The sequence below is a fragment of the Oncorhynchus masou genome, chromosome 18, assembly GCF_036934945.1.
Source record: "Oncorhynchus masou masou isolate Uvic2021 chromosome 18, UVic_Omas_1.1, whole genome shotgun sequence".
NCBI classification, from domain to species: Eukaryota; Metazoa; Chordata; class Actinopteri; order Salmoniformes; family Salmonidae; genus Oncorhynchus; species Oncorhynchus masou.
In genome coordinates this window covers 46,707,580-46,733,019 of record NC_088229.1, presented here as the reverse complement: position 1 = coordinate 46,733,019, position 25,440 = coordinate 46,707,580, and the positions used below count along the sequence as shown (strand labels likewise).

Sequence of the window (25,440 nt, the reverse complement as noted above, 5' to 3'; positions counted from 1 at the left end):
CTGAACAAGCATGGGAAAGTGTTTAAACCCTTTAGAATGAAGATCTGTGAAGTTATTTGGATTTTTACAATTTATCTTTGAAAGGCAGGGTCCTGAAAAAGGGACGTTTCTTTTTTTGTTGTTGAGTTTAGTTAATTTAGCTGTCTTCAATCAAGTGTATAGCCCCCTGCCATACACCTCAATAAATTGAAAGAAGTAGGCTAGTATAGGGTTTTGAACAACTGCCATAGCCTACATGCCTATTAGGTGTATCTTTTCGGGCCTGTATTATTTCAAGCAAATGGGCTGGGTCAACACGTCTCCCCTCCTCTGTTGTCACGAAGCAGGAGGTCCAGTCGTTACTAGGGGCGTGGAATCAATGTGTAAAAAGGGGACCTCGCAGTTGCATACATTGTGCGATGCGAAACGTTGGCGAGCTATTAACGTTGTAAATTTAATGCTGAGAATATTCAATCAACATTTACGTTGAAGACTCATCGCCTCTGAAAGCCGTATGAGACACTCGCTCCGGTAACCTGCAGAAAGCTCCCACCACATCGGATGAGACCGCCTGCATAGCCGCTAGTCATTTGGCGGCAACGGGGCTATATAAGATGTAGGCGAGGGATGCAAGGTTGGTGATATTCAGTTATATATTCTCGTTTATGATTTATTAGCTACAGCTCAGACCCACGGAGCGAAAATAAGCAAATATGTAGACCGATAGATAAAAACAAACTGCACTCATCGTAGTTTCAGTCGGACGGAGCTAGCGTCATCAGTCGGCTAGTAGGCGTCAGCCAGCTTCCAGTCATTTCTAGATGGGATTCCGCTTTTCTCAAATATATTTTTTTCATTTTAGATAAACCCTGCCTAACTTTAATCTAATTATCCTTAACCTGCTACGAGAATGTTACGTTAGAAGTCAACTTTGACAAGCTGGATCCTAGACAGACCCCAGCTTCTTCGCCTGCTCGAAATGTACATAAGCAGCTACAGACAAGCTACCACGAATCTTTTTATGTTTTTGGAGTGGGAGCTAGTTATTAGCTTTTTTTTTTACGGGTAACTGGATAAAGTTGTCACCTCATTAACTCCCTCGCTGACGCGAATCTCGACATTAAATTGATGTGCACCTGCTAAATCACAACTATAGCCAAATTCTGACGTTTACGTTCATTAGCTAAATAGCTCGCAAACTGGCTACACCTATTCAGCTAGTTTATTTTAGTGTTAACCATTTGTTTTACATTTCTCAACTTTGGTTGCTTATGACAGGAAGCAGAGACAAAGCTGGTTTAGCGAGTTAACGTTATATACCACGTGTGTTGCGAAATGCAAGGCCATGTCAATGCTTTCATCCACGCATTTTAAAATATTTTAACTCTTTGCTTTCGTCTAGATTGGATGTGCAGACTGACATCGTTCCTGTCATACCCCCATGCTGAAGAATTGCGTAACCGAGCGGGTGCTGCAGGTCTTCTGTCCCCACTCCGCCTTAGTGTCCGGAACAACCAATATGGCTGTCATCATCTAGAAACGTCAGTGACTCAAAAGTGAAATTGCCATGGAATCGGGTACCGAGCACGATGGATTTAAATATCCATCTGTTCCCGATTCACAATGTGATCTCAGCATAAATATTTATGAGACCATCAGCGACAGAAACGTCAATAATATGGGCACTTCGACAGTCGTGAGAGGAGGGAGCGACCCAAGTTCGTATCCTCCATCGAATTATCAGCTGATCGTACGTCAAAGATTCATCAGGAGAAGTTTGTGGTTCTCGGACTCGGATGAACAGGCTTTTGAGGTGCCAGAATGTGACAACAGCAGTAAAATCCTCAACATAAACCTGCGCACGATAGTTGACAGGACACGGAGGGCTTGGTCGGGGCCACAGGAGGGCTCCAGCACCGAGAGTCAAGGGGGGCAGAAAGACAGCGCCACAGAGAGTGCCAGTGCTGATGAGAAGGAGAAAGCTGGGGATACATTGAACGTTGCATCCACCGACGGAAGTAAAAATGCTATCAGAACTGCCAGCGATGAGGAAGAGGCCGAAATGAAAGCTGTTTCCACATCTCCTGGGGGACGGTTTCTCAAGTTTGATATCGAGCTCGGGAGAGGGTCCTTCAAGACTGTCTATAAAGGTCTGGATACCGACACGTGGGTGGAAGTTGCCTGGTGTGAACTTCAGGTAAGATGCAGCACCTTTTTTGATCAGAAAGTATTCAGCAGTTTGTTGTGGTTAAGAAGGCTTATTTGACCTGCTCAACCTTTTTTATGGTGATGTTTAATTTAAAACAACTGTAAAATGGGGAAACAATTATGCATTTTCCTATCAAGACAAGGCTGATATTTTCCCTAAAGGCCTATTATGAATTATTGACTATCATCAAATATTAATAGGAATTAGGAATATTAAGTATCAACATGCCTCAAGGCTTTGTCATCTGACATTTTCCAAATCCCAGCTATCTCTTGGTATGTGTGTGGGTCCTCCTGGATCTCTCTGATGGGTGTCATACTGGACTGGTCGGTTTCAATTAATGATTTCCATTAGAGGGCTGATGCATGATGGCGCTCACAGGAAGTCCTCTCTTATGCAGTCAGCAAGCGTTCACACTTCATGACAGCATAATGGTGATGTCTATCGGGAGCTGTCAATCAGCTAGACTACTATAGAGGCCTATAGCATTGACACGCTACTAATAATACAATGCATTTGGAGAGTATTCAAAACCCTTGACTTTTTCCTAATCCCACCCCCCATAAAATTAGAAATATCACATAAGCGTACAGTACCAGACGAAAGTTTGGACACACCTACTCATTCCAGGGTTTTTCTTAATTTCTTTACTATATTCTACACTGTAGAATAATAGTGAAGACATCAACACTATGCAATAACACATATGGAATCATGTAGTAACCAAAAAAGTGTTAAACAAATCAAAATATATTTGAGATTCTTCAAAGTTGCCACCCTTTGCCTTGCTGACAGCTTTGTTGATGTACCTTTGGCAGCGATTACAGCCTCGTGTCTTCTCCTGGGTATGACTCTACAATCTTGGCACACCTGTATTTTGGGAGTTTCTCCAATTGTTCTCTGCAGATGCTCTCAAGCTTCTCAGGTTGGATGGGGAGTGTCGCTGCACAGCTATTTTCAGGTCTCTCCAGAGATGTTCAAATCCGGGCTCTGGCAGGGCCACTCAAGGACATTCAAAGACTTGTCCCGAAGTCACTTCTGTGTCTTGGCTGTGTGCTTCGGGTCATTGTCCTGTTGGAAGGCAAACCTTGCCCCAGTCTGAGGTCCTGAGAGCTCTGGAGCAGGTTTTCATGAGGGATCTCTGTGCTTTTCTGTGTTCATCTTTCCCTCGATCCTGGTCTCCCAGTCCCTACTGCTGAAAAATATCTCCACAACATGATGCTGCCACCACCATGCTTTGCCGTAGGTATGCTGCCAGGTTTCCTCAGGCCAAAGAGTTCAATATTGGTTTCATCAGACCAGAGAACCTTGTTTCTCATGGTCTGAGTCCTTTAGGGGCCTTTTGGCAAACTCTAAGTGGACTGTTGTGCCTTTTACTGAGGAGTGGTTTCTGTCTGGCCACAACCATAAAGGCCTGATTGGTGGAGTGCTGCAGAGAGGGTTGTCCTGGAAAGTTCTCCCATCTTCAGAGGAACTCTGTCAGTGGCTATCAGATTCTTGGTCACCTCCCTGACCCTTCTCCCTCAATTGCTCAATTTGGCTGTGCGGCCAGCTCTAGAAAGAGTCTTGGTGGTTCCAGACTTCTTCCATTTAAGAATGATGGAGGTCACTGTGTTCTTGGGGACCTTCAATGCTGCAGAAATGTTTTGGTACCCTTCGCCAGATCTGTGCCCCGGCACAATCCTGTCTCGGATCTCTATGGACAATTCCTTCGACCTCATGGCTTGATTTTTGCTCTGACCTGTACTTATAAAGACAGGTGTCTTTATATAGACAGGTGTGTCCCTTTCCAAATCATGTCCAATCAATTGAATTTACCACTGGTGGACTTCAAGTTGTAGAAGCATCAAGGATGACCAATGGAAACAGGATACACTTAAGCTCAATTTCATGTCTCATATCAAAGGGTCTGAATACTTAAGTAAATAAGCTATTTCTGTATTTTTAATACATTTGCAAAAATTTCAACTTGTTTTCGCTTTGTCTTTATGGGGTATTGTGTTTGAGGAGAATCAATTTATTTAATCCATTTTAGAATTAGGCTGTAATGTAACTGTGGAAAAGGTCAAGGGGTCTGAATACTTTCTGAATGCACTGTAGGTCAGCAATTTTGAGTTTCCAAACTCTTAGTCCTGTTTTGTTTCTGTAAGAACCTACCTGTTGTAAGTGTTAACAGCCACTGGAAAAATCACAATTTTTGACCACATATGGTATTAAGTAATTATTTCCAACCTCAAGTCTGCAGCGCAGGATTATCATTCCCTCTCTCTCCCTGGAAGTTTAGGCTTAAATGAACGACAGCCAATAAGCATGACTGGGCTCCTCATAGACCTAGTGTCATTAGTGCAGACACAAACAAAATAAGCCATATGACAATACATAGGTAATCAAGCACACAGGCACATATTATGTGAGGACTATGCCATACAGCATTAACAAATATGAATTCCCTGACCTTTTCACAATATTGGGCTATAGCAGTAAAACAGTATAGTTTAGGGCAGGGTGTCTGTTTTGACCCAGCAGTAAGACGGTGGGTTGTGAGAAGTAAACGCCCTCACTGTGCAACAGTAGGGCTGCTGACAGGAAGCAGCTGATGCATGCTGTTGTGGTGGCCCTGTGGCCTCGCTAAAGCTATGTCAGCTGAGGGTACTGCGGCTGCCTGTTAGGTCACTGTGTGTGTGAGAGCGCGAGAGGATGAAATTATGTTGCTTGCATACCTCATAAGTGGTAGGTAGCCTAGCGGTAATGGCGTTGGGCCAGTAAGCGAAAGGTCACTGGTTGGAATACCTGAGCCAACAAGGTTTAAAAATCTCTTTGCCCTTGCACGTAACCCTCATTTGCTCCTGGGTTGCTATACTACAATTGCAGGCTGACCCTATAAAACACATTTGACTGGATCTATCTGTGACCATAACTTTTTATGAAAAATAAAATGTTATCCTGGCAGTGAGTCATGAGCGCAGAGGTGTATGTGTATGTCTCTCTCCTATTCAGAGAGGGCATGTTCAACTGATGACATGCTTGGAGCAGAGAGACAGATTCATCTTTTCACAGTGATGAGGATGCCATGTACATGATAATGGAATAGATGGAATCCAATCTCTCTTCCAGCAAGCAGAGTATGACCCATAATTGGACACAGGATGAGGAGAGGATGTAGAATTTAATCATTAATTCTATTGCCTACTTCCCCCATAGACATGTACAAACACTCCCTCTAGTGGACAGTGTTATTGAAGCAAACAAATCAATCACCATTCAAAAGGTCATTTTCTGATGACCATTTTCGCCCCCCCATTGCTCTCTATGAAGGTTTATTGGACTGTAGATTTTAACAGCATAAAAAAAGACTGAAAATGTATGCACTCACTACTGTAAGTTGCTCTGGATATGAGTGTCTGCTAAATGACTAAAATGTAAAACAGATTGTTCCTCACAATTGGCATGGTTAACAAATGCTACATTGATCAATGATTTTCACCAAAGTGCTGATTCTGCCTGGTTCTTCCCCAGCCCCATTGGTTGAGTCACTTGTTGGTGCTTTTAGTAATTGATTAGAAATGGTCAAATGTTTACTGTTATTGACCAACCCGATTTAGTGGTCTACAAGTAAGTGGTCAGGTGTAACTCCCTGTAGTTTGGTAACTGTTCAGGTAGTAGAGTGGACTGGCTCCTTATATTCAATTGTGAATTTGACAAAATAGCAGCCTGTCTGTTCGTGCTTCCGTCACCGTACTTTGAACGTTGTTGTTCCACTGGCTTTGTGCATCGTTTATTATGATTCTGCCATCATGGACATTTCTGGAATTCATATGAATAGGCTAACTAGTATTTAGACTAAATTACACCATAGTGCCTGGAAATACGATGACATTGCTAAAGTAATAAAATATTTAGTAGGAAACCACTGCCAGCATTATCATGTGGTCAAATTTACTTTAGACAGATGGCAATGTTGTCATTAGCTAGCAAAGTTTGTCAAAAATAGCTAGCAATGCTAACGTTATCTTGTTAAAATCCAGTGGCCTCCCCTCAATCTTAGCTAGCTAGCTAACGTTATACTGCATCTAAAGTCAATCTGGCAACATCAAAATTATGACAAGGTTTTCCTACTAATTATTTTCTTCCTTTTGAATGTCATATTATTTCCAAGAAACTGTAAATCACTTTTGATGCAATCATCAGCGCTCATTGATGATGCATTGAGTAGAATGATCAGTCGGACATTATTGTGACGAAACGTGCAACCCATGAATAGGACTTCATTTGGGGGTGTGTAACTTAATTATATCTAGAGCTGTGACGGTCATGGAATTTTGGATGACGGTAATTGGCCAGTCAAATGACCACTGTCTCCGTTTTATATTAGGGCTGGATGACATCAATAATTATCGAGGTAATTACTTCCCTCAATAACGATATAAAAACATTTAGATACATTTTCTATAATGTCGATGTAGAATAATTAGGTACAGCTGTCCATTTCACCTCTCTCACTTCTCCGCACGTTCCTGCTGTGTCAATGTGCACCTGGAGAGGCCCACTAAAAACCACATAGCACCTAGTGATGGAGTAACCACTATTCACCACAATTTGTAATGTTGGAGAAGGAGCAGCTTCCAACGACTAAATTATTGATTAAAAAGGGTTCAACTGTTTCAGTTATTTGGAAGTGGTTTGGCTTTTTGAAGTCCAACAAAGAGCAGAGCAATGTTCAGTGCAAATTGTGCCGTAGCCCGGTGGCTACCAAGTCTGGTAATATGACAAACCCTTTTCACCATCTGCAAAATTAGTCTTTGGAACATGCAGGAAGTTTGAGTTTGCGCCACGGTATTGATTAACACACCTCAAGCACCAGCCAATCTAGGGATGTTCGCCGGAAGCAGTCAATACTGACTGCGTTTATGCCCTACGACTTAACATCAAAAAGACAGAAATTACAAATCCTATTATGCATTGCATTTTTAAGGACATGCTACCAATTAGCACAGTCGAAAAGGAAGGTTTCAAAAGGCTTACCAATTTAATTGACCCCAGGTACATGCTCCCTGGCCGCAAACATTTTTCACACTGCAGTGCCTAACTCTATTCCGAGTGTAGGGGAAAAAGTTGAGGAACGGCTCAAGACAGATTTGACGGATTTTGCTACCACTACCAATCTGTGGTCTAGTCGCACATCAGAGCCTTACATTAGCCTCACTGTCCACTATATTGTGTGTGAGTGAGTGGAATCTTCAAAATAAATGCCTTCAAACATCATACTTTCTTGACGACTACACGGATGACGCTACAGTATAGCAGAGGGGCTCATTGACGCTCTCGCCTCATGGGGACTCAGTCAAGACAGACGGGTCTGCATTACAACGGATAGTGGTGTGAACGTGGTGAAGGCTGCTCAAATCAACAAATGGACCTGACTGCAATGTTTTGGACATTGTCTGCACTTGGCCATTGTTAAGTTACCTTGTCAATTGTGTATATTGAAGCGATTGGTTAGATGAAACAACTAATTATTATTTTTTTTTTTAGTTAACTGATTAAGTTAAATATTACATTTGTACAGTGGTGGGCCATCAGGGCCAGCAAGGCCTTCTCTGCTGGCCTAAACATAATCAGAATATATATATTTTTAAAAATATATTTTCCCACAAATGTATTAAATTATTCCCCAGAGTAAGAGTTACACTCTTCATTTCATAGCTTTCCTCTTGGTTGCACTGCTTCCAGCCCCAGGTTGAGATTTGGAGGGCTGGTCTTTATGTTAGATATTTTATCCAATCATGTTCAGCCATCATGTGTTGCCAGGGGTCTAAAATCTGCCCTCAGGCCTTCAGAATCAACAGTGCGGGCGCTTGTAGCTTAAAGTGAATGGAAATTAATATTTAGTGTCAACCAATCAGCTTTAGAGTTGGCTATTGTACGCCTGCTGGCTGGCTCCAGTGTTACACAGGAGCCAGCTAGCAGGCGTAGTGCCTGCACGTCTTTTGATTGGATTACCAATATTGAGAGGCAGGTCTCAGAACTAGGAAACTGAAATTGATCAACGAATTACTACTAAAGCTGTTTTTTCAACCCACAATGGTGGAAGGAGAAGATATCGATTTGGTCGAGGATATAATTATAACGCCATTCTCAAGACAAACTTTTCAAGTACAGTTAGACATTGTCAGGAGAGGTAGACGCCGACGCTACAAAGCCGACGCTACAAAGACAGGCTCCGAGAAGCACTGCAAACTGTACTGCTGGGAATGCCTATTATTTGCAAGTGATCGATTTGGTGTTTGGAGCCACACTGGCTTTGCAAACCTGAGTTGTCTAACCAAGGCAGCAACGAGACACCAAAGTACGGCTGGGCACTTACAAACAATGGTGCTTTTGAAAACTTTTGGGGACACCCGAGTGGATCTACAGCTCAACGAACAAGCGCGCAGGGCAACGAAACGGCACAATGAAAAGGTATTGTACTCTTCCCCTGCAATTCTCTGAATAAAAATGTAAATTTCAAGGTGACACAACTCCTGGTTATACTGCATTTCTGTTTAAATGTATAGTGTCTAGAGCCATGGCATCATAATGATGGTAATAAGAGGTGGATTAATTTGGGTGGGACTGTGTAGGACTTCACTGAAGGCCCAGGCCCCAGAACCACGGCACGCTACTGCATTTGTACATAACTAAAGGGATTATTGTTATTTTAACATTTGTATTAAAATCTCTATTTCTCTTAGTGGGTAGAGACAAACGGGTGGCTCAAGCAATTGGAGTGTGTAAGAAAGTGGTTGGTGCCTTTTCCTATTGGTGGAAAAATAAGAGACCTGGCAGTTGCTCAAAAAGAACACAACCTGCCCCAGCACAATTTGGTGACTGTTGCCTACCAGGTGGGGGATCATGTCAAAAGATAGTGCAAAGAGTAATGGAGCAGTGACCTTGTCACTTGTCTTGTCCAGTGACAAGAAGACCCTGCCCTTTGCTCCCACCCATACAGATATACAGTTGAAGTCTGAAATTTACATGTACCTTAGCCAAATACATTTAAACTCAGTTTTTCACAATTCCTGACATTTAATCTTAGTAAAAATTCCCAGTTAGGATCACAACTTTATTTTAAGAATGTGAAATGTCAGAATAATAGTTGCGTGATTTATTTCAGCTTTTCTTTCATCACATTCCCAATGGGTCAGAAGTTTCCATACACTCAATTAGTATTTGGTAGCATTGCCTTTTAAAATGTTCAACTTGGGTCAAATGTTTCGGGTAGCCTTCCACAGTTCTATTTTTGTGTCATCAGACCAGAGGACATTTCTCCAAAAAGTATGATCTTTGTTCTTATGTGCAGTTGCAAACCGTAGTCTGGCTTTTTATGGCGGTTTTGGAGCAGTGGCTTCTTCCTTGCTGAGCGGCCTTTCAGGTTATGTCTATAGGACTCGTTTTACTGTGGATATAGATACTTTTGTACTGGTTTCCTCCAGCATCTTCACAAGGTCCTTTTTGCTTTGGTTCTGGGATTGCACTTTTTGAAAGGAAAATAATGTGTCTCCTTCCTGAGCGGTATGACAGCTGCGTGGTCCCATGGTGTTTATACTTGTGTACTATTGTTTGTACAGATAAACGTGGTACCATCAGGCGTTTGGAAATTGTTCCCAAGGATGAACCAGACATGTGGTCTACAATTTTTTTTTTCTGAGGTCTTGGCTGATTTCTTTTCATTTTCCCATGAAGTCAAGCAAAGAAGCACTGAGTTTGAAGGTAGGCCTTGAAATACATCCACAGATACTACTCCATTTGACTCAAATGTTGTCAATTAGCCTATCAGAAGCTTCTAAAGCCATGACATACTTTTTCAAGCGGTTTAAAGGCACAGTCAACTTAGTGTATGTAAACTTCTGACCCACTGGAATTGTGATACAGTGAAATAATCTCTGTAAACAATTGTTGGAAAAATTACTTGCGTCATGCACAAAGTAGATGTCCTGACCGACTTGCCAAAACTATAGTTCGTTAACAAGAAATTTGTGGAGTGGTTGAAAAACAAACCAGTTTTTTTTAATGACTCCAACCTAAGTGTATGTAAACTTCCGACTTCAACTGTAGATGTTCTTGAGTCCATCAACCTGGCATTGACCCCACTCCTAGAATTCAGATGCTCTGTCTGAGTCTTACTTGAAGCCAGTACTACACCTGTTCAGAGGTCATGAAACCTATGATTGTGAAACAGAGCTCACCCAAACCATCAAAATGATAGTCAGTGACTATCTGAATGAGAAATATGATGACCTAGACACAGATTGCCTCCTGGACATAGCCTCGCTGGTCGACCCTCGGTTTAAAACATTACTTCAAAGAGGAGAATATGGGCCACATAAAAGCAAGAGCTGTCTCAGAGATGGTCAATGAGGGACATGAAAACCCAAGCACAGCACGGGGAGACGTGGTGAATCCGCAGCAACAACTGCCAGCCAAAAAAGAGAGTCACTGGGCAGTTAAAAAAAAAAGCCATGCTCCACCACCACAGGTCTTACTGAAATCGAGCTGGTAGAAAAGGAACTCAGCTGCTACCTTCAGTCTCCTGATGCTGACAGCAAAACCAATCCACTGGACTGGTGGAAGATCTATTCAAAAAACTTTCCCAAAGTCAGCCACCTGGCAAAGTGCTACTTGTGCATTCCTGTGACCTGCCCCCCCTCCGAATGCATTTTTAGCCATAGGGCAGCTTTAAAGCCAGAGACCGTAGACAGACTTGTCTTTCTTGCTTTTAACTTGTAAGACGACGACTACCCCAACTTCGACTGTGATGTGCCATTAGGCTAACAGTTATAATGCATATCGATTTGCACTTTTTAAAAATGTTTTTTTATTTCTTGTTCATAACTTGTGAGGGTTTATAGCTTTAAAAAAAAAAGTAGTTAATGTGACTTGTGAGTTCTTAAGCTTCTGACAATCAATAAGAAACATAAAAGCCTTTTGGTTTGTTCAGGCATTCTTGAGTCTGAAGCAGAGATGCACCTTTTTAAACATAATTTGATTAATATTGTGATCATTATCAACAAAAAAAATGTATTTTTATCTCAGCAAAAAAAGATGTAGCTCTTTCAGGACCCTGCCTTTCAAAGCTAATTTGTAAAAATCCAATTAACTTCACAAATCTTCATTGTAAAGGGTTTAAACACTGTTTCCCATGCTTGTTCAATGAACCATAAACACTTAATGAAAATGCACCTGTGGAACATCGTTAAGACACTAACAGCTTACAGACGATAGGAAATTAAGATAGTTATGAAAACTTAGGACACAAAAGTGGCCTTTCTACCGACTCTGAAAAACACCAAAAGAAAGATGCCCAGGGTCCCTGCTCATCTGTGTGAATGTGTCTTAGGCATGTTGCAAGGAGGCATGAGGACTGCAGATGTGGCCACAGCAATAAATTGCAATGTTCGTACTGTGAGACCCCTAAGACACCGCGACAGGGAGATCGTCCTCGCAGTAGCAGACTGCGTAACAGCACATGCACAGAATCAGTACACCCGAACATCACACCTGCGGGACGGATACAGGATGGCAACAACTGCCCGAGTTACAACAGGAACGCACAATCCCTCCATCAGTGCTCAGACTGTCATCGAGAGGCTGGACTGAGGGCTTGTAAGGCCTGTTAGGCAGGTCCTCTCCAGACATCACCGGCAACAACGTTGCCTATGGGCACAAACCCACCGTCGCTTTACCAGACAGGATTGGCAAAAAGTGCTCTTCACTGACGAGTCGCAGTTTTGTCTCACCGGGGGTGATGGTCGGATTTGCGTTTATCGCTGAAGGAATGAGTGTTACACTAAGGCCTGTACTCTGGAGCGGGATCGATTTGGAGGTGGAGCGTCCGTCATGGTCGGGGGCGGTGTGTCTCAGCATCATCGGACTGAGCTTGTTGTCATTGCAGGCAATCGCAACGCTGTGCGTTACAGGGAAGACATCCTCCTCCCTCCATGTGGTACCCTTCCTGCACATCTGGGACCTGTTGGATCGGAGGGTGAGGGCTCGGTCCACTCCCCCCAGAAATGTCCAGGAACTTGCAGGTGCCTTGGTGGAAGAGTGGGGTAACATCTCACAGCAAGAACTGGCAAATCTGGTGCAGTCCATGAGGAGATGCAATGCAGTACTTAATGCAGCTGGTGGCCTCACCAGATGCTGACTTTTGATATCACCACCCTCCCCCTTTTCAGGGACACATCATTCCGTTAGTCACATGTCTGTGGAACTTGTTCAGTTTGTCTGTTGTTGACTGTTGTGTTCATACAAACATGTTAATCTTGAAACTCCCCATCCCGGATCCGGGATCGTGACTAAAGCCTCAGGCTCATTAGCATAACGCAACGTTAACGAGTTTTTCAAAAAAATATTATTTGTGTAGGACAAATCGCTCCGTTTTGTTCACGTTTGGCTATGAAAAAAACCTGTATACAGTTATAGCCTGAAGCTCATTAGCATAATGTAACGTTAACGATTTCTGAAAATCGCAAATAAAATGAAAATAATGCATCTGCTCTCAAGCTTAGCCTTTTCTTAACAACACTGTCATCTCAGATTTTCAAAATATGCTTTTGAACCATAGAAATGGACTAATTTGTGTAAGAGTATGCAAAGCTAGAATAGCATTTTGTGAAGCATGTAGCACGCAACATTTTCACAAAAGCCAGATAACCAAATAAATAAAATCATTTACCTTTGAAGAGCTTCTGATGTTTTCAATGTTTTCAATGACTCTCAGTCACATGCCAAATGCGCAGTGTTTCCTGAAAGCGTCTGTGTGTAGGAGAAATCGTTCCGTTTTCTACATTGCGCCTGGCTACTGAAACGAACCGAAAATGCAGTCACCTACAACGTAAAACTTTTTCCGGATTAACTACATAATATCGACCGAAACATGGCAAACGTTGTTTGGAATCAGTCCTCAAGGTGTTTTTTCACATATCTCTTCATTGACATGCAGTTCGTGGAAGCTTGCTTTCCTCTCTGTATTCCTTGGAAAAATACTGGCAGGTGACTTTTGCGCACCAATTTCGGCGCAGGACACCGGGCGGACACGTGGTAAATGTGGTCTCTTATGGTCAATCTTCCAATGATCTGCCTACAAATACGTCACAATGCTGCAGACACCTTGGGAAACGACAGAGAGGGTTGATTCATTCCTCTTGCGTTCACAGCCATATAAGGAGATCATGACAAACAGAGCCTCAAAAATCCTTGTCATTTCCTGGATGCCATCTCATCTTGGTTTTGCCTGAAGCTCACGTTAAAGGGCACGCACAGAGAAGATCTTTGTATTTCTGGACACGTCAGAGTGTTTTCTTTCGAACAGTAGCAATTATATGCATAGTCGAGCATCTTTTTGTGACAAAATATCTTGTTTAAAACGGGAACGTTTTTCATCCAAAAATGAAATTGCGCCCCTAGAGTTCCAAGAAGTTAAGTTGTTGAAAATAAACGCAGTTGACCCTGAGAGGACGTTTTCTTTTTGTGTGTGTGTGCATACAGTTGAAGTCGGAAGTTTTTTACATACACTTAGGTTGGAATCATTACAACTTTTTTTTCAACCACTCGACAAATTGCTTAAAACCTCTCTGGGATATGTGGGAAGCTAGCTTCCCACCTGGCCAAAAGCCAGGGAAAATGCAGAGCGCCAGATTCAAATAAATTACTATAAAAATCAAACTTTCATGAAATCACACATGCAAGATAGCAAATTAAAGCTACACTTGTTGTGAATCCAGCCAACATGTCAGATTTCAAAAGTGCTTTTGCCGAAAAGCCAAAAATGCTATTATCTGAGGATAATACCATAGCAAACAAAGAGAAGCATATTTCAACCCTGCAGGAGTGACACAACGCAGAAATAAAAATATAATTCATGCCTTTGACGAGCTTCTTTTGTTTGCACTCCAATATGTCCCATAAACATCACAAATGGTCCTTTTGTTCGATTTTAATTCTGTCGATATATACCCAAAATGTCCATTTATTTGGCGCGTTTGATCCAGAAAAACACCATTTCCAACTTGTGACTACAAAATATTTCAAAAGTTACCTGTAAACTTTACTAAAACATTTCAAACTTCTTTTGTAATACAACTTTAGGATTTTTTTAAACGTAAATAATAGATAAAATTGAAGATGGGATAAGGGATACAGGAAGAAAACAAACTGTAGCTAGCTTTCTGGTCACACACCTCTAACAGTACATTTCAAGTGACCCTCGTTCAAGATGGCCGTACTTCATTACACAAAGGAAAAACCTCAACCAATTTTTAAAGACTGACATCCAGTGGAAGCGATCGGAACTGCAAGAAGGTCCCTTAGAAATCTGGATTCCCATTGAAAAGAGTGACCTCACAGACATGATTCAAACCGTTTTAGAAACTTCAGTGTGTTCTATCCAAATCTACTAATACTATGCATATCTTATCTTCTGGTGATGAGTAGCAGGCAGTTCAATTTGGGCATGCATTTCATCCAGATGTGAAAATACTGCCCCCTGTCACCTAGAAGTTAACACACTTTTGTTTTGGCAAATTGTTGCAAATCAATCCTAAAATAACGGCAAAGGACCTTGTGAAGATGCTGGAGGAAACCAGTACAAAAGTATCTATATCTACAGTAAAAATGAGTCTTATATCGACAACATGAAAGGTTGCTCAGCAAGGAAGAAGCCACTGCTCCAAAACCTCCATAAAAAAGCCAGACTACGAGGAAAAAGGGGGAGGCTTGCAAACCGAAGAATACCATCCCAACCGTGAAGCACGGGGGTGGCAGCATCATGTTGTGGGTTTGCTTTGCTGCAGGAGGGACTGTTGCACTTCACAAAATAGATGGCATTATGAGGTTGGACAAATATGTGGATATATTGAAGCAACATCTCAAGACCTCAGTCAGGAAGTTAAAGCTTGGTTGAAAATGGGCCTTCCAAAAGGACAATGACCCCAAGCATACTTCCAAAGTTGTGGGAAAGTGGCTTAAGGACAACAAAGTCAATGTATTGGAGTGGCCATCACAAAGCCCTGACCTCAATCCTATAGAAGATTTGTGGGCAGAACTAAAAAAATCATGTGTGAGCAAGGATGCCTGCAAACCTGACTCAGTTGCACCAGCTCTGCCAGGGGGAATGGGCTAAAATTCATCCAACTTTTTGTGGGAAGCTTGTTGAAGGCTATCTGAAACGTTTGACCCAAGTTAAACAATTTAAAGGCAATGCTACCAAATACCAATTGAGTGTATGTAAACTTCTGACCCACTGGGAATGTGATGAAAGAAATAAAAGCAATACATAAATAAATAAATTGTTCTCTCCACTATTATTCTGACATTTCACATTCTTAAAATAAGGTGGTGATCCTAACTGACCTAAAACAGGGATTTTTTTAAAAATTTGTATTAAATGTCAGGAATTGTGAAACTGATTTAAAATGTTTTTGGCTGAGGTGTATGTAAATTTTTCGATGAAATGAGTTGCAGAATGAATCGGAAATATAGTCAAGTCGTTGACAAGGTTATAAATGTTTCAATATAAAATTAAAATAAATTTAAACATTTGTCATTAACTTGTATTTTGTCAAAGAATCCTCCATTTGCAGCAGTTGCAGACCTTTGGCATTCTAGTTGTCAATTTGTTGAGGTAATCTGAAGAGATTTCACCCCATGCTTCCTGAAGCACCTCCCACGAGTTGGATTGGCTTGGTGGGCACTTCTTAAGGTCAAGCTGCTCCCACAACTCAATAGGTTTGAGATCCGGTGACTGTGCTGGCCACTCCATTAGCGACAGAATACCAGCTGACTGGTTTTTCCCTAAATAGTTAATGCATAGTTTGGAGCTGTGCTTTGGGTCATTGTTATTGGTGGAGGAAATTGGCTTCAATTAAGCGGCTTCCACAGGGTATGGCATGGCGTTGCAAAATGGAGTGATAGCCTTCCTTCTTCAAGGATAGCCTTTCTTTACCCTGTGCAAATCTCCCACTTTACCACCACCAAAGCACCCCCAGACCATCACATTGCCTCCACCATGCTTAACAGATGGCGTCAAGCACTCCTCCAGCATCTTCATTTTTTCTGCGTCTCACAAATGTTCTTCTTTGTGATCCGAACACCTCAAACTTAGATTTGTTTGTCCATAACACTTTTTTTCCAACCTTCCTCTGTCCAGTGTCTGTTCTTTTGCCCATCTTAATCTTTTCTTTATTTTGGCCAGTCTGAGGTATTGCTTTTTCTTTGCATCTCTGCCTAGAAGGCCAGCATCCGGGAGTCGCCTCTTCACCGTTGATGTTGAGACTGGTGTTTTGCGGTACTATTTAATGAAGCTGCCGGTTGAGGGCTTAACCGAAAGGTTGCTAGATCAAATCCCTGAGCTGACAAGGTAAAAATCTATTGTACTGCCCTTGAACAAGGCAGTTAACCCACTCACTGTTCCTAGGCAGTCATCGTAAAAAAAAAGATTTGTTTTAGAATGGACTTGCCTAGTTAATTTTTTTTTTAAAATGTACTTGTCATCTTGCTCAGTTGTGCACTGGGAACTCCCACTCTTTCTATTCTGGTTAGAGCCTGTTTTTGCTGTTCTGAAGAGTAGTACACAGCATTGTACGAGATCTTCAGTTTCTTGGCAATTTCTTTTCATTTCTCAGAACAAGAATAAACTGACGAGTTTCAGAAGAAAGGTCATTATTTCTGGCCATTTTGAGCCTGTAATCGAACCCACACATGCTATTGCTCCAGATCTCAACTAGTCTAAAAAAGGACAGTTTTTATTGCTTCTTTAATCAGGACAACAGTTTTCAGCTGTGCTAACATAATTGCAAAATAGTTTTCTAATGATCAATTAGTCTTTTAAAATGAAACTTAGATTAGCTAACACAACGTGCCATTGGAACACAGGAGTGATGGTTGCTGATAATGGGCCTCTGTATGCCTGTGTAGATATTCCATTAAATATCTGCCATTTTCCAGCTACAATAGTCATTTACTACATTAACAATGTGTACAATGTATTTCTGATCAATATGTTATTTTGATGGACGAAAAATTTGCGTTTCTTTCAAAAACAAGGACATTTCTAAGTGACCGCAAACTTTTGAACGTGTGTATGTACGTCTCGTGTTTTAGCCGCACCTTCTCATTCAAGGGTTTTTCTTTATTTTTAATATTAGAAAATAGTAAAAATAAAAACCCTTGAATTAGTAGCTGTGTCCAAACATTTGACACGTGTGTTTCTCTCCTCGGCTCCTGACTGCATGTGCTGCCATAGAAGTAGAATAAATAGAGCAGGTGCCCCCATTCAAGTCAGTGATGTTCTAAGGGAAAGGGGGATACCTAGTCAGTTGTACAACTGAATGCGTTCAACTGAAATGTGTCTCCCGTATTCATCTCTGAATCAGTGGTGCGGGGGGGCTACCTTAATCGACATCCACGTCTTCGCCCCCCCCCCCGCACCACAGATTTCCACCTTGTCAGCCTGGGGATTCGATCCAGCAACCTTTCAGTTCCTGGCCCAAAGCTCTAACCAAAGACACGAAGCAGGAAGTATACCCAACAATATGTACTGTGATTTGTTAATTCAATTCATCTGACATTTCAAAAAATACATTCCATGTCTTGAGCCACATCAGTGAATATCATTTGAATGAACATACATCACCATGGAAATCATTGCGTCACAATACCAGGCAGCCATGGACCCAGTTGATATTCGATAGGACGTTGCAACTCTGCCCACTTGTGGGGAAAACAACCTGTGGTGACCTAGGTTGCCACATTTGTCTCACAGCAAAAACATTTTTTTTCTTGTCTGCTTGTTTAAGTCTATTACAAAACTATATTTAAGAAGTACAACATCTCTGAAGATTACTTTTCAACATTGCCTGCTCCCTAACGTTCTCAGTACGGGGCTTCCCACATGCCCCTTTTTCATGACGATGCTAGCAGCCATTTGAGTGAGAGCTAGCTAGCTACCGCCTGGAACATTTAAGCTAACCATGAAAACAGACTTGTACAGCTACAAGTAGTGAGTGGCGTTAGACTGTACTATACAAGTTAAATGTCTATCCTGTGATTTAAATATTTTCCACACACAAAGCTACATGTAGCTTGGACACCGGGCCCCCACATTTCCCACGCTGAATAGTCTGAAGCAACATCTTCTCGCAGGCTCTATTTCCCTATGCTGGAGCATTGTGAGCCATTGGTCAGTTTTTTTGACCTGGTTACATGTACATTGACCATCACAGCTTTTTGGCATGTTTCGTTATTTCTGTGAAAAATAATAATTTTAAATCGACAACGAAGTTGCCTCTTTTACAATAGGGGTGAGTTGGAAAGAATGTTGGATCTCAATTTGTTGGCAACTGTGCTATCACCAATTACATGTGAGATTTGAACATAGATCCACTTGGCTAATGACTGTATTGCAGTACATCTGTGTGAGATTCAGCAGCATGTACAGTGGGTGTGTACATTGTGTAGCAATTCTGTGTACGAGGGATGAAAAATGCCCTGGTGGCCTAATAAAGGCTGTGATTTACAGCTCACTGTCTGAAGGTCCCATCCAAGCCTTTGACGGAATTGCAGACTGCCCCTCCACCACCCTGATGCCTCATTCACACCCAACCAAAGTTTTGCCTTCAGTCAGACACATATAGGTGGTGCCAGCCCTGTGGTGTTCAGTGGACTGTGGTGGTATGTAAATGTTGCTGGAGCTTTTCTTGTTTAGCAGAGAAAGACAGAGGGGGATGTGTCTGTGATTTTCCACTGTTTCCCTCTGTTGGTTACGTGGCCCCTTCTGCCTGGAAGTTTAATCTGGTCCTGTTGGCTCTCTCTCCCAGACGATCTCCTTGTTTTTTTCTCTCAACTCTCAAGCTTCTCTCTCGCTTGCACTCAGTCTCTGCTTCCTTCTTTCTAAATTGAACAAAAATATAAAAGCACCATTACATTTACATTTAAGTCATTTGGCAGACGCTCTTATCCAGAGCGACTTACAAATTGGACCATGTAAACTGTAGGTTTCATGAACTGAAATAAAATATCCTAGAAATGTTCCATATTCAACAAAAGGTTATTTCTATAAAATTGTGCACAAATTTGTTTACATCCCTGTTAGTGAATATTTCTCCTTGACAAAGATATGCCACACCCGTCAGATGTATTGATTATCAAGATGCTGAATAAAATGGCACGATCACTACATAGGTGTACCTTGTGCTGGGGACAAAAGGCCACTGAAATACAGTTTTGTTACACAACACAATGCCACAGATGTCTCAAGTTGAGGGAGCATGCAGTTGGCATGCTGACTGCAGGATTGTCCACCAGAGCTGTTTCCATGATTGAATGTTCCTCTACCATAAGCCACCTCCAATGTTGTTTTAAGAGAATTTGACAGTACATCCAACTGGTCTCACAACCGCAGACCACGTGTAACCACACCAACCCAGGCCCTCCATCTGGCTTCTTCACCTGCAGGATCATCTGAGACCAGCCACCCAGACAGCTGATGAAACTGAGTTTGCACAACTGAAGAATTTCTGCCAAAACTGTCTTAGGGAAACTCCTCTGCGTGCTCGTCGTCCTCACTAAGGTTTTGACCTGACTGCAGTTTGGCATCGTAACTGACTTCAGTGAGCAAATGTTCACCTTCAGTGGCCAATGGCATGCTGGAGAAGTGTCCTCTTCAAGGATGAATCCCGGTTTCAACTGTACCGGTCTGACTGCGTACTTGGCGTTGTGGTTTGCTGATGTCAACGTTGTCAATAGATTGCCCCATGGTGGAAGTGGGGTTATGGTATGGGCAGGCATAAGCTACGAACATCTAACACAATTGCATTTTATCAAGGGCAAATTTAAGGCACAGAATCCGTGATGAGATTCTGAAGCCCATTGTCGTACCATTCTTCTGCCGCCATCACCTCCTGTTTTAGCATAATGTACGGCACCATGTTGCAAGGATCTGTACGCAGTTCCTGGAAGCTGAAAATGTCCCACATACTCACCAGACATGTCACCCATTGAGCATGTTTGGGATACTCTGGATTGACTTGGGCGACCCAGCGTTTTCCAGTTTCCTAATAAAATGCCAAAATATCTACCTACTTCGCACAGCCATTGAGGAGTGGGACAACATTCCACATGCCACAATCAGCAGCCTAATCAATTCTATGTGAAGGATATGTGTTGTGCTGCATGAGGCAAATGGTGGTCACATCAGTACTACTTTTCTGATCCACGCCCCTACTTTAATTTTTTTTTTTAAGGTTTCTGTGACCAACCGACGCATATCTGTATTTCCAGTCATGTAAAATCCGTAGATCAGGGCCTTATTTATTTAAATTGATTGATTTTCCTTTTATGAAGTGTAATATCTTTTTAAATTGTTTTATATTTTTCAGTATACAGCCTCTTTCTCTCTCTCTCCATCCCTTGCTCAATGTCTGCCTTGGCACCATACAGATGGCACAGGAAGGGTTGCTAATCTGTGTGCAGAGAGAGGGATGCCCATGGTCCCTTTTCCACTTACTTTTTAATATTTTTTTGTTAGTCACATGGTATGTTTGTTTACACAGAGCAAATGGAAGTTACACTTGAAATTCACTACTAATGTTTGCTAGCTAAATATCTTATAGTTAACTTCTAATTATCTAACATGTGCAAAATACATTTTCTCGCTTGCAAGACCAATCTTCTTGGTGGCCTACAGCAGAGACAATCAATCCACTCCAGGATCAAGTGTGAGTAGCCCTTTTGAGATAGTTGTATAACTGGGTTGTCTGTCCTTGCAGTTAGCTTGCGCTTTTTAACATTTTGTTAGCGTCTGCTATGGGAATTCGCTAGTACCTTGTTAGCATAATTATTTCATTTTATATATATTGAATTGTACTACACCGGCTCCGACGCTCGTCGGAGGTGGCAGGGCTTGCAAAGTATTTCAGACTACAAAGGGAAGCGCAGCCGAGAGCTGCAGAGGGACACGAGCCTACCAGACGAGCTAAATAACTTCCATGCTCGCTTCGAGGCAAGTAACACTGAAACATGCAGGAGAGCATCAGCTGTTCCGGACTACTGTGTGATCACGCTCTCCGCAACCAATGTGATCGTTGACCTGTTTTAAAAGGGTCTTACTCACAAGGCAGGGCAGATTTCCAGGATGTGTACTCCGAGCATGGCCAACTGGCAAGTGTCTTCACAGACATTTTCATCCTCTCCCTGTGAGTCTGTAATACCAACATGTTTCAAGCAGACCACCATAGTCTCTGTGCCCAAGAACACGAAGGTAACCTGCCTAAATGACTACAGACCCGTAGCACTCACGTCTGTAGTCATGAAATGCTTTGAAAGTCTGGTCATGGTTCATATCAACACCATTATCCCAGAAACCCTAGACCCACTCCGATTTGCATACCGCACCAACAGATCCACAGATGATGCGATCACTATTGCACTCTACACTGCCCTTTCACACCTGGACAAAAGGAACACCTATGTGAGGATGCTATTCAGCGTTCAACACCATAGTACCCTCAAAGCTCATCACTAAGCTAAGGACCCTGGGACTAAACAGCTCCCTCTGCAACTGGGTCCTGGACTGGCTGCTCCCAGGTGGTAAGGGTAGGTAACAACACATTTGCCACTTTGATCCTCAACATGGGGGCCCCTCAGGGGTGCGTGCTCAGTCCCCTCCTGTACTCCCTGTTCACTCATGACCAGACGGCCAGGCACGACTCCAACATCATTAAGTTTGCCGATGACACAACAGTGGTAAGCCTGATCACGACAACGATGAGACCGCCTATAGGGATGAGGTCAGAGACTGTGTGGTGCAAGGACAACAACCTTTCACTTAACGTGATCAAGACAAAGGAGATGACGGTGGACTACAGGAAATGGAGGACCGAGCACACCCCCATTCTCATCAACGGGGCCGTAGTGGAGTAAGTTGAGAGCTTAAGTTCCTCGGTGTCCACCTCACCAACAAACTAACATGGTCCAAGCACCCCCCCCCTATGCATAGTTACTTTAAAACCTCTTCAGGATCGGACCCTTTTCAATTTTCGCCTAAAATGACATACCCAAATCGAACTGTCTATAACTCGGGCCCTGAAGCAAGGAAATGCATGTTCTTGGTACCATTTGAAAGGAAACACCTTTTAAGTTTGTGGAAATGTGAAAGGAATACAGGACAATGTAACATAATAGATCTGGTAAAATAATAAAGGAAAAAAACAACTAACTTATTATTTTTTTGTCTTTGAAATGCAAGAGAAATACCATCGTATTATTCCAGCCCAGCTGTAATTTAGATTTTGTCCACTAGATGGCAGCAGTGTATGTGCAAAGTTTTAGACTGACCCAATGAACAATTGCGTTTATCTAAAAAAACAAAAACAAAAAACAAACATGTATCAAGACTGCCAAAATGTGCCTAATTGGGCACAATTTCATGTTCAAAACTGTTCCTTCTCCTCAAACAATAGCATGGTATTATTTCACTGTAATAGCTACTCTAAATTGACCAGTGCGGTTAGATTAACAAGAATATAAGATTTCTCCCAATATCAGATATGTCTATGTCCTGGGAAATGTTCTTGTTACTTACAACCTCATGCTAATTGCATTAGCCTACGTTAGCTCAACGTCCCACAGGGGACCCACCGATCCTGAAGAATAACTCTACCTACATGTTACCTTGACACCGGTGCCCCCGCACATTGACTCTGTACCGGGTCCCCCCTGTATATAGCCCAGTTACTTTTATTTGCTGCTGCTCATTAATTATTTGTTATTCTTATCTCTTGCTTTTTTGTATTTTCTTAACAGCATTTTAGGTTAAGGGCTTGTAAAGGTAAGCATTTCACTGTAAGGTCTACTACACCTGTTGTATTTGGCGCATTTGACAAATACAATTTGATTTGAGATAGTACATCTCTATCGTGCAAGTCAAGTTTGGGGACACCTACTCATTCCAGGGTTTATATATCTATATCTAATATACACTGCTCAAAAAAATAAAGGGAACACTTATTAAACAACACAATGTAAATCCAAGTCAATCACACTTCTGTGAAATCAAACTGTCCACTTAGGAAGCAACACTGATTGACAATAAATTTCACATGCTGTTGTGCAAATGGAATAGACATCAGGTGGATATTATAGGCAATTAGCAAGACACCCCCAATAAAGGAGTGGTTCTGCAGGTGGGGACCACAGACCACTTCTCAGGTCCTATGCTTCCTGGTTGATGTTTTGGTCACTTTTGAATGCTGGCGGTGCTTTCACTCTAGTGGTAGCATGAGACGGAGTCTACAACCCACACAAGTGGCTCCGATAGTGCAGCTCATCCAGGATGGCACATCAATGCGATGTGCGACGTGGCAAGGTTTGCTGTGTCTGTCAGCGTAGTGTCCAGAGCATGGAGGCGCTACCAGGAGACAGGCCAGTACATCAGGAGACTTGGAGGAGGCCGTAGGAGGGCAACAACCCAGCAGCAGGACCGCTACCTCCGCCTTTGTGCAAGGAGGAGCAGGAGGAGCACTGCCAGAGCCCTGCAAAATGACCTCCAGCAGGCCACATGTGCATGTGTCTGCTCAAACGGTCAGACTCCATGAAGGTGGTATGAGGGCCTGACGTCCACAGGTGGGGGTTGTGCTTTACAGCCCAACACCGTGCAGGACGTTTGGCATTTGCCAAAGAACACCAAGATTGGCAAATTCGCCACTGGCACCCTGTGCTCTTCACAGATGAAAGCAGGTTCACACTGAGCACATGTGACAGACGTGACAGTCTGGAGACGCCGTGGAGAACGTTCTGCTGCCTGCAACATCCTCCAGCATGACCGGTTTGGCGGTGGGTCAGTCATGGTGTGGGGTGGCATTTCTTTGGGGGGGACGCACAGCCCTCCATGTGCTCGCCAGAGGTAGCCTGACTGCCATTAGGTACCTAGATGAGATCCTCAGACCCCTTGTGAAACCATAGGCTGGTGCGGTTGACCCTGGGTTCCTCCTAATGCAAGACATTGTTAGACTTCATGTGGCTGGAGTGTGTCAGCAGTTCCTGCAAGAGGAAGGCATTGATGCTATGGACTGGCCCGCCCGTTCCCCAGACCTGAATCCAATTGAGCACACCTGGAACATCATGTCTCACTCCATCCACCAACGCCACGTTGCACCACAGACCGTCCAGGAGTTGACGGATGCTTTAGTCCAGGTCTGGGAGGAGATCCCTCAGGAGACAATCCGCCACCTCATCAGGAGCATGCCCAGGCGTTGTAGGGAGGTCATACAGGCACGTGGAGGCCACACACACTACTGAGCCTCATTTTGACTTGTTTTAAGGACATTACATCAAAGTTGGATCAGTCTGTAGTGTGGTTTTCCACTTTAATTTTGAGTGTGACTCCAAATCCAGACCTCCATGGGTTGATAAATTTGATTTCCATTAATTTTTGTGTGATTTTGTTGTCAGCACATTCAACTATGTAAAGAAAAAAGTATTTAATAAGAATATTTCATTCAGATCTAGGATGTGTTATTTTAGTGTTCCCTTTATTTTTTTGAGCTATATATAATATGAGGTTCTTCAAAGTAGCCAGCCTTTGCCTTTATGACAGCTTTGCGCACATTTTTTGTTGTTGAAAGAAATGGCGCCCCATGTGTGCACGGTCGGTAATACCGTATACCCTGGAATGGTTCAGGAAGGGTATAAAGGTATGTAAATCTGGATACCGCCCAATCCTACTGAGCTACAAATCAACCAGGTCTACTGTAGGTCCTGTAGTGTTGAAAGTGAGTGAACTATTGAAAGTTCTCTGGTTCTGACTCACACGCCTTTCTGTTTTAAGATGGTGTATAATCAGGTCATACAGAGAGTGGAGTGTGTGTGTGTGTCCTGGTATTTGGCAGGGTGCACGCTGCTCTGCAGATAAAATCAGCTGTTGTGCTTCTGAATGTGATGACACCATGGTAGAAGAGAGAGCGCTTCATTCCTCTATCTATCACTCTCTGAGCGTGGGCTGAGATATATGTACAGTAACTGCACACCGCTCTAACCAGTTCTACTTTGTACTTCCCTGATTTGGATTGGGGGAAATTGTTTAAAGGAAATGCAAATAATTGTATGTATATTTGTTTAACTTTGTGTGCGCACGCACTAGATGTGATGAAAGCAACCTACAGTAGAGACTCTAGCCCCCTCTTGATCACTGAGGTGGAAAATAAAAACTATGTTGGTGA

At 42.6% G+C, this 25,440-nt stretch overlaps 1 protein-coding gene across 4 annotated transcripts in view; it reads left to right on the top strand.

The window, feature by feature from the left end:
- Positions 1–369: 369 nt before the first annotated feature.
- Positions 370–25,440, top strand: part of LOC135504712 (serine/threonine-protein kinase WNK2-like) — a 118,217-nt gene continuing 93,146 nt past the window's right edge. For all 4 annotated transcript variants that reach the window (XM_064923518.1, XM_064923519.1, XM_064923517.1 and 1 more), the window contains exons 1-2: positions 370–613; positions 1,382–2,176. In XM_064923518.1, the coding sequence (XP_064779590.1) occupies positions 1,547–2,176 (630 nt within the window). In that variant the 5' untranslated portion in view covers positions 370–613; positions 1,382–1,546. The remainder of the gene's footprint in view (positions 614–1,381; positions 2,177–25,440) is intronic.